At 37.0% G+C, this 10,962-nt stretch overlaps 1 protein-coding gene across 1 annotated transcript; it reads left to right on the plus strand.

Annotated features, from left to right (window-relative positions):
• The first annotated feature begins 5,766 nt into the window (after window positions 1–5,766).
• LOC104960443 (extended synaptotagmin-2-A) lies at window positions 5,767–8,043 on the plus strand. Its single transcript, XM_010788505.1, has 2 exons — window positions 5,767–5,918; window positions 7,584–8,043. Exon 2 carries the CDS (start codon window positions 7,591–7,593, stop codon window positions 8,041–8,043), a length of 453 nt encoding a protein of 150 aa, XP_010786807.1. The 5' UTR covers window positions 5,767–5,918; window positions 7,584–7,590.
• The last annotated feature ends 2,919 nt before the right edge of the window (window positions 8,044–10,962 follow it).

The following is a 10,962-nucleotide window of genomic DNA, read 5'->3' on the forward strand; positions in this document are numbered from 1 at the left end:
GTACGTAGTAACTTACGTTAGTTAATAGTAGTGTCTATACGTGTGTGTGTGTGTGTGTGTGTGTGTGTGTGTGTGTGTGTGTGTGTGTGTGTGTGTGTGTGTGTGTGTGTGTGTGAAGAGGTGCAGAGCTTTGATGCTTGTTGGGGTTCACTCAGCTGGACAGTACACAGTGCTGCGTCTCGTCCCAAGGCTCTGTATAAATTCAACGGCAGTGACAATTTACAGCTCGTGCCCGTCCCCCTGTATGACGCAGTGAGCGTGTCTTGTTGCCATTTTGCCAAAGTGAGGCTAATTTATTACAGTGTAAAACCGGTGGAGCAGAAAGAGAGGAGGCAGGACTCAGAGGAGGCCTTGGGTTGAGACCTGCCGTATAATGTGTTATAAAGCTGTGGCCGGTGTGACATTGTTTTTTATTGTATTTCTGGCGGTTGCAGAATACTGGAGTAAAATGTCCCTCTCTAGAGAAACAGTGTGTGGACATAAAGGACATTTTAAGTTAGTTTTCTGTACTTGTTTTAAACTTTTGCAATACATGTAAAGATTAATAAAAAAAAGAAAAGAAGGGATTGAAAGAAAGATTATAATATTTAACATTTAAAAGAGGTGAGATCAGTTTATAGTGTATGGTGTTTAAATCAACCCGGTATCATGGCAAGACGTGAACACGTGACGATCTACCATGCTGGGAGACGTGAAGATGTCACAATTTCGTCCCTTCAAACCTGACAGTTACACAGTATTGTTAACCCATGTTAACCAGTGGAGAAATAACCGGAAATACCAAGCAAATGCTACCCCGACGGTCGGTTGCTATTGTCAATATTAATATAATAATGATTTATTTTTTAATAGTCACACTCGATTACGCCGATTTTCTTGTTTCACCTCTTTTAGCAGAAACAAAGGCTACATCAATGTATTAAATCGATGTTAATCCATGCGTGTGGATGTGGAATTAACGGACGTGACGTTGTGCGATTGCGTTGCCAGGCAACAGCTTCGGTTAATGCTAATTTACAAACTCTTCAACTACAACCGTAGTTATATTTAAAAACATGTTAGAAGGCCTCACGAAATACTTTAATGTAAATTTAAATTTAAATGTGAAGTAATGTGTGTATAACAAAATACATCCGTCATAAACGAAACCGGAAACAGACGTAGGCAAGATCCTCAGCTCGGTGATTTTGGATGGTTTAGCCGCAATGCACGCTGGGATTTGGTGTTTATTTGATGTGAAATCTGAAAACGTTTTTTAAAAATAAAATAATACTTTATTCCGAGTGTGCTTGCTTTTCTCTTTGAAAGTCATCACATAACGGCCTTGTAATACACGGTTCGGCTGCATTAAGTATTACATATCTGCTGTAATTCTCTATTTATAGAGCCCTGCTGAGAAGACTTCTAGACAAACAGAACTGCCGCCAAAACTGAAAATGTGACGTGGATCATAAATATATAAGCAATTACACAACATCTTACATTTCTTCAACAATACCGTGTAACGATAGAATAGAGACGAGATGGTATTTGTTTTTGTTCTTATTTTGGCTTATTTATTTTGGCAAGTATATTATTGACTATTGACTATATGAAGTCAATACTATTGACTATTGACTATATTAAGTCAAGAAGCCTAATAAAACGATACGATTTTGATGTATTGTTTCCATACGACATTTTGGAAGCAAATATTGAACTTTCTACAGTAATATTGTACTTTTACTCTACTATTAAAAATATCACGATACAATTAATAAAGTTTCTTCATATTTACATATTTCATTCAATGCTTTGAACATTATCTAATCATTAATATTCCTTGTTCTTTTATCTTACAAAATAAATTCTTCATGGTACAATAGCCGTTAAATAGGCCCTATTATGCTTTGTGGGATTTTCCCTTTTCTGTAGTTTGTCATATGGATTTCTGTGCATGTCAATGGTCTGCAAAGGATTCCTTTGTTCCCTCCAGATGGAATTTTCTTTCTCTTTTTGAACATGAAAGCATGGAGACATGTCCCAGAAGAGGCGCTAAATACGAACCTGAAAATGAGCAGAATGTGGCCTCTTTAATTGGCCCATGATGCTTACCACCTGCAGTTCACAGTTTATCCACTTCTTTATTACCAAAAGACTACAGACGGCAGCGATCCAGGACTCTTTTCATCCCCGCCAAATCATTTCTGTGCGGACTATCAGAGCCAAACAGAAGCCCTGTGTTAGATGTTTTCCCACAATACACTGAGAGGGGGGGAATAACAGGGAGCCGGGGTTTGTTTGTCTAAATCCAACTGTGAAGTCTGGATCCAAACACTCACTCACCCCACAACAACCCTGTTACCTTGGGTAACCCATAACCCTAACTCTAAATACATTTGAAATGATTTCACTTTTTGGTTAGACATTTGAAGAAAAAATTGGTGTGATACGCAGCTATTGTGCCTATTATTTTCTTTCTTTAAAAGAGGATAAAACCATTTTGGACGTTTATGAATTTGTGGAAATAGTTTCTAAGTTTGCATATTAAGCAAATTAGATTGTATGTGATGTTAAATGGAGTTCATTTGGAAAACATGGAAGTACATTTATTGAACAAATATATTGTATTTTCTGTTGTATTGAGTTTGCTTCTTCATTTCATAATATGGTGGAGGAAAATGTTCATATATTCATATCATTTCATGTTTTCCCTCTGTCATTTTGCTTTTGTGGTTCCTAAATTGCGTTATTTGTATTCCACATTTAACATTTGCTGCATGACAAGTGTTAATTCCAAAGGCTAAATTCTAACAAATATGGATTAAAGGAGACTTTTTGTTAGCAATAGTGTATGTGCATTATAAACCCATCCTAATCTGGTTAATGTTCCCTTCAAATAGCAGGGAAATATGGTGCCCTTGGCTTTAGACCAGGTTTTTTTTGGTTAGGTGCTCAAGCTAGCAATATGCAAAAAGACTGCCTGCCTGAACATATCTCATTTTAACATCAACACTATGTGTACATACATGGGCACAAGTATATATAGGGCCTACAGTGATACTTACACAATGTTGGCACTTAGCGTTAAAAGGACATTCTTCTGAAACTAGCTTTGACTGTTGTACTGCGCGGATGTGAGAAAGGGCGCTCTAAAATAAATATGTATCCACTTCAATGAGTCTTTCAGATTTACAACTAGATTATGAAAGTCTTTCTTTGAAATCTAGTAAAGTTCATCGGGGAAACACACAGTTTATCAGCTAAAGTCACCTAAGATCCGAGTGGAAACTTTATGATTCAGTAGGAACTCTCAGGACATTAATACATGCTCCCGTCTCTTTTTATAAATGCACATATCTCAGGCTACATGGTTTCTGTCCTGGCAGCTACCAGCTGTGGGTGAAAGTATCAACAAGACATTAATATGAGCAGACAGAAAACATAAAGCAGTCCCAGTATTTTATGACTTGTGTATAAACCCGGATTTAAACAGCGTGCGTGATGTGTTAAAAAAACCCTTAAACATAGTAAACCCTGAGCCAGATAAGGGTAATAACTTATCATTAAGTTTCTCAACTCTTATTTATTTCTTATTTTTGATATTTATGATTTATTTTTGGCACATTTTTCATTCCAGGGGAAAAAAAGGGTTTGCGAAAGTTGTTTCATTTAAGAAAAATAAATAAAATAAATATTTTTCTTTTCTTTTGAAAAAGGTGCAAAAGAAATTCTAAAATGAAAAAGGTATAAAAGATTACAAATAAATATATATAAAAAACATAACAAATATTTTTACATATTATATAAACATAAAAAGTGAAAGATACGTTTATTTTATAAATATATTTATATTTACATAAGACGTTTACGATTGTACACATTGCAGTACAATATATAACTCAAATAAACTTTATGGACATTTATTTTTTCCTCAAATTTTCTAATGAATTTAAATTAAATCAAATTGGCTGTATTGGTAAACATTTCAATAATTTATTTTGCTAAAGCATCGGAGTACACACATTTTTTTTCCCCTCTGTGTCTCGGTACCCACATGCATTAACACTGATTGGACATTCATGCTAAATTAATGTTTTGTTAGTTTTGAAATGGTTTCTGGGGAGCTCTGTAAAGAGGAAGGGCGTTGTTGGTTCCAGTCATTTCCCTTATAAGGTTTTCTGTTGCTTGTCATGTTTTTTTTTCTTTCGAAATTATTGTTTTGCTCTGATTTTAATGTATTCACCTCCTGGAAAAATGCACTTAGTGAACAGCTTAACAACTGCGAGATACAAATAAAAGTTTTTATTATTTTAAATATTGCTCACATTTCAGTTTCGAGTTGGAAAAGAAAATTAAATTGGTACCTAATTATCCTTTTTGCTGAGTTGAGTTTCTTACAGTATACTATGTCGAAATGTACTTTCCAGTTAATTAAGTGTGATAATTCATCCATGTAACTCAATGATTATTTTTGTAGTGCCTAGAATACTCCTTAATGGCACTCAACCATGAACAAGGTATGCAAATGTCTCTTTCAATAAACAATTACATTACATCACATGTTACTTGTTAGACGCTTTTATCCAAACCGACTTACATACTCAATACTCAATCAACTGTCTCTGCAGACTCCCCCCTTTTCTCCAGAATGTATTTTATAGTCTTGATGTGGATTTATACTCTATACAAACACTACCATGACATCTAGTGGGTAATCACGCTCTGTGCAAATTCTGCTCAAAAACTCCTCATTTACTGTCCACTTCAAGATGGCATCTTTTAATTTTACATAGAAAATATAGGCTGTCTAACCTAATGAGGTCAATAGCAGTGTAAGCTCCCACATTACAGGCAACAGGATGAAATGGTCAAAGGTCAAAGGCTTGTATCCCTGATGGCATGTGTAAGGGATTGGTAAAGTGTAGTGGGAAAATAGTTGAAGCCTCACTAGTTGTATATTTTGACCACACCACAAACAGTTTTGCATATATCTGAGATATAAAAATAAGTATAGAAAGATCAATCAGGGAAACATCATGTTTAAATAAGACTGTACGTGGTCAGTAGTAGCCTATCGCACGGGCTGATTCCTGTAGCATTTAATTTAGATTTGATATATTTAAATTGGACTACTTTTAAGACAATACCAATAATTGTATTATTGTCCTACAATTAATGATTTGTATAGGGAGTGGGAACAAGGCAACTGACAGCAGTAGAGGATCAATTACCCCGAAATATAGCTAAATTAACACATTTACTGATACCTGACCCCTTAAATGCATTTTACAATTTGTGGGACCTTGAAGGCCTAGCCTATTCTTTTTGTTAAAATATAAAAATGTTAGACCATTGAGACAACTTTGTGTGTTCGGATCCAAAAGAAAACCAACACAAATAAAAAACTATGGACATCCCACTATTAGGCCTATAATAAAACCACTTGTTGGACTTGATATTAACTATATTTAGGCTATTTAAAAAATAAAATGTTTTGAAACAAGGAGCGTTTGGATTTGTTATTTGAATATGGACAGTTTGGTCTTGGATGTGTTTTGGGAGAGATTTTAAGAATATATCTAGGTCTAGGTATAACAACATATCGTCAAATGTGGACTAAATTGACATTAAAACTACGAAGACTGCTCAAATATCGTATTTGTGAAACTTTGACAGTTGGAGAAGAAGCACCATTTTCCCTCCACAAGATGGCGCCCAGGTCCGCCGTTATGTTTGTTTTTTGAAGCTCCCTCCCTGTCTGAGGCTGACCTTCTTCCCGCGATGACAGTTTCCTGCAGGCTGTCCGCCTCACAGGGAGATGTGCTGAAGGGGAAGACGGGGTTATCTGAGTTAATGCTGCTCGGCATGCTGTGGACTTGAGAGGAGGAGTGATTTTTTACTTTATTTTTTAAAGGGAAGGACGAATGTCGATACTGGTGAGTGTGTTGTTTGATAAAAAAGTAGTTTTTTTCCGGCTAGTGTTTGGTTTACGCAGCTCCGATACGTGTCACTTTGCGGAGAGAACGTCACGAAAGACTCCCTTCAAAAAAATTGGGAATTAAGAGATAATTTGCTTTATTTGTAATTCTACGCACTGTAGGCAAAAACGTATGCACAATTTAGATTTAGTAGAATGTCATCTTGTATTCGGCATATATTTAATCTAGCAAAACACAATATATTTCAGTAAAACATGTACTTTAGTTAACAAATGTACACTTTACGTTGCCGTGTGTTTTGATGGCAGAAGACTGCGGAGGCAGATGTTGAAGCACTTTTAAAAGTCAAAATCTTACAGAAAATAAATTGTGTAGGTGTATTACGTTAATGCCGAATTAAAAACGATTGTCTAACATTACGATTGATATATTACGTTCTCACTTTTGAAGTAGCTACTGCTGACTTTTTCCACAGGTAACACAAATGTGCTAATATTGCAAAGGAGTTTCGTATGACGTCCTCCCATACAAGAAGGTAGACAGTGGAATAACATGTATTAATATGCCATTTGGAAATGTTTTGGAGACTAAAAGAGTATTATTTTAATGCCGTTAGGTAATATTCGGCTCTAATGTGGGTGTTATGTAGTCAACTTTTTACTGCATAGGCTACTTGTTGAAGGGGAGTTACTGTAACATGGAGCCTCAATCTGGGTTAGGCCCGATATCTATTGTAGCCTTTTTAATATACCAATAATTTAAATACTGTTAAATTGTATTTTTGGAACCTATAACATATTTGTTTCACAGGAAGTGAAATATGTTATACATTCACCCCCTGGTGTGCTGTCCTTACACTTCTCATCAGTGTTGGTGGCACTAATCAAATAACCAGTTAGTAAGACACAGAATCTCAATGGTACATTTATGAGCATCAGCAGTTGGCTTGTTTTATTCTGTCATGCTTAATGTTGTTTTATTCCTTTGGGTATAACTACAGCATGACTGTGTCGTCATTTTCTAACCTTTTGAGATAGATATCGTGCATCCTGACCAAAAGTCAAAGAAAACTTTATTGTCAATTTCTCAGAGTGTGCTACAGACAGAGAAATCCAATTGCGCTGGTTACCGTCCCAAAGAATACGAATATATACACATACATACAGACCTGAAAACCCAATCTAATATATACAGATATATGGACACATCATTAAGAGGTATACAATAAAAAAAGAATGCACAACAATAAATGTCTACAAATGATGCTTTGTAGGTTTGTAGGTTTGTTACAAGATTCAAAGATTCAAGATTCAAAGGTTTTATTGCCATATGCACAAAGCTACAGTGTAGAAATGGTAATGAAATTCTTCTGACCTGAGCTCCTCCAACAATGCAACATATATAATAAAATAGAAAATAAAAAGTAGTGCAAAAAGTCTGTATGTAAATAGAATATGATATGTACTTGTACTTGCACTTGAACAGAATATGAAATAAAATAATTTAAATTAAGACAAAATGAAATACAGTTTATTGTGTGGATAACAATTTTACATAGATAAGTATATTGCATGACAAACAGGAATGTTTATCGGGGCACTTAGCAGAGCTCAGGTGTTTTGCAGACTGTATAACTTTTCGTGTTTTTAAAATGTCTTCCAGTGGTGAAATGACTAACAGGATGGAGGGTTCTTCGGCCCCAAGAGCCAAGGCGAACGGACCCATTGCAGCGCCCAGCAGCCCAACAAGCTCCAACATCGGTCCGCCACTGTCCCCAGAAGACCTGGACGACGGGCCTCAGTCTTCTCTGACTGATGTCACCCAAATGTGGATTATATTCGTCAAGACTTTCGCCATCATCTTGCCCATCTACATCATGGGATACTTTGAGTTCAGCTTTAGTTGGGTTCTGATTGGACTCGCCATGTTGTTCTATTGGAGGAAAAACCACGGCACTAAGGACTACAGGATAAACCGAGCCTTAGCATACCTGGACCATGAGGATAAAGTATTGAAGCAGAGTGTGCCTACTTCGGATCTACCACCATGGGTAAGTCTTCCAGTGTTGTTACAGGAGTTTCAGGCTTCACCCCTCCCTTGGGCGTTCTTCCACCCTGCATGATGGGGATGTCAACATTGAGTGTCCGCCTGCCAAACTGGCTGATAGGGATAACCTGCCACAACCAAAATTTAACTAGTTAGTCTTCACTCAAATGAAATGCATGTATTTTTCTCTTAGGGAAAACCTTGGATAGCACTATCCTACTTTCTTAGTTTGAGAAAAACAGATTTCTTGAGTATGTTTCCACATTTAAAGAAATCAAAGGACGAGACAAGTACCTTGTCATTTCCTTGTTTGGGTTTGTTAGCCTTTCGAAACTCTTGCGTGTGATGTGTTGAAACTGGATTATTTAGCTGGTCTTAATTAAACTCATGACACTTGTTGTTGACTAACACTCAGCTGCAAACCTTTTGTTGGTGAAAAAGAAGTTTTTGAGGGAGTTAAGCTTGCAACAAATAGAGAATAATTAACAGTTTTTGGCAGTTGGCTACTCCCGAAGGGCCAGCAATATGAAACGATAAATTACCAACTTAATTTCTTGTCTTTGGATAATATTTCCTGGTGTTTAACCTACAAAGACCAATATGTTGGCAATCAGGGATAAAAACATGCATCATTCATCTCTAATTTCATTTGAATCTACAGGACAAAACAAATGTGGTTGCTCCTTAATGATGGTCTCATTAATAGCCTCCGTAAAGGTCACCCATTTTGCAGACAAGCTCCCCATCAGTTCTATGAACTAATCAGTTTTTTAGCATTTCCATCGTCAGAGGCACCCGAAGGTGTTGGGAGTCTTCAATGAATAATTAACACATGGCACCACAGGGTGCCCGACGCTGGCACTGGTAAAAGCAGGAGAGCCATCAAACCTGTTTTTAATGTTCACTTTCCGTGTTCTTCCCCCTTGGCGTGGTTCCCTGTGACACATTTAGAAAGCTGTGTGAAGGAATAGGAGGTCGACTTGCTTCACGGCTACAACATAGCTGCCATTCTCCGTCTCAACATGTGCAAGCTTATCCTGCAAAAAATGTTAGTTCCCAAAGTGCAAGAAGGAATGGAGAGGAGGCACAGTGAGCCAGTAACATTTGCTTGTCAGAGCTTACTTTGAAAATGATCTCTTTCGGTCCGTGTTGGCTGAGAGTACAACGCTTTTCCCACAGCCTTTTTTTTTTTTAGAGCAGGGCAATAGATAGAAGACTTTAGTTCAGTAATTGTTCCATTTATGATTTTCAAGCCTCGTTAAATACGCATAACACTTAAGTAGTTTTCAAATTGTGTTATTCTGTAGGGCCATAAAGTCAAATTGACCTGAACAATCTCTGATCTTCCTTTTTCTAGTGAAGGCCAGACGATAACACAGAATTCAGGACAAATTGTTTTCATTTTGATCGGTTGTGTGTTCGACCTATCTCTGCATTCATGATAGAAACGTAATATTGTGTAGTTCACCTTCACAAAACCAATGGTCTGATTGGATATTGGAGCTTTTCGCTGCACACATTTGCATTTTGAAAAAAGGCTGATATCTTTAAGACTACAAATATTTGTTTTAGCAAATGTAATAGACCAGTTTAATCAACATAATAAAGCCGCTATTAAGTATATGGATTTTGTTATTGCTACTCTAAAAACAAGTTTATTTATATACAAGTATTATGTTGACCTTGGTACCATAATCCGTTATTTGTAAAAGTGCCACCTTTTTAAAAGCACTCCTGCTGAGTGAATTGGAGCATTTTAAAGTGACCTTACTTTCCCAGTTAGTCTTAGAGTTTTCATTTTGACTATTGCTGGTGTTGTTCCACATTAATTTAATAGTGTCAACAATTATGTCAACAAAATGTGTAGTTGAACATCAATATTAGCAGCAACCCACACTTGATCTATCTATACCATCATATTTTATGTGGTCTATTTTTTAATTGTAATTATGAAGCATTTCATACCAGACCCTTTCAGTGACTTAAGAGATTTAGACAGTGCCTCGGTAATAAAGAGGTTCCCAGTCTGCCATAATATTTTAGTTTATGGCTGATGACGCTGGAAAAACTGTGGGAGGCTGAGTGGATGGCAGGCTGCCAGCGGGACTCAAACCCAGCCACAAAGCATCCCATCAACACATCCATTATCACACAGACCTTGAGAAACACACAGGGCTCAGCAATAGAGTGGTGCAGTGATGACGTGTTTTTGTAGGCTGACCATAACACAAGGGCTCCCTCCATTAAAACACAATGGGATTTTCCATTGGCTTTTTATGTTTTCTGATTCTGATACTGATATATTTTGTTCAGAAGGATAATCTCCACATATTAACACCACTTTGTAATTGTTGTAAATGCAATCTCCAGAAGTAAAATGCTAAACTTGGCTTTAAACAAACTACATCACGGTCACATGACACATCACCACCGCTTACCTTAAGGCGGATAATGTTCTGCGTGATGACATTTAGTCTTTGTTTTTTCCATTGGTTTTCGCTAAAATTGCAGAATATAAGCTCTGTGTCAAAAAAACGTTTATGATGCTTACACGTTTTGTTCAGCAGGATAATCTCCAAATATTAACACCACATTATGATTTCTGAAGTAAAAAGCTAACGTTATGCTATAAAGGAACTACAGCACGGTCGCATGACTACACAACACCACCGCTAAGCTAAAGGTGGCTAATGTTGGGCTATAAAGGAACTACAGCACGGTCACATGACTTCACGTCACCACCGCTAAGCTAAAGGTGGCTAATGTTGGGCTTGATAAAGGAACTACAGCACGGTCACATGACTCCACCGCTAAGCTAAAGGTGGCTAATGTTGGGCTATAAAGGAACTACAGCACGGTCACATGACTTCACAACACCACCGCTAAGCTAAAGGTGGCTAATGTTGGGCTATAAAGGAACTACAGCACGGTCACATGACTTCACGTCACCACCGCTAAGCTAAAGGTGGCTAATGTTGGGCTATAAAGGAACTAC

Source organism: Notothenia coriiceps, unplaced genomic scaffold (genome assembly GCF_000735185.1).
Source record: "Notothenia coriiceps isolate Sejong01 unplaced genomic scaffold, NC01 NC01_scaffold00001370, whole genome shotgun sequence".
In the NCBI taxonomy this organism is placed as follows: Eukaryota; Metazoa; Chordata; class Actinopteri; order Perciformes; family Nototheniidae; genus Notothenia; species Notothenia coriiceps.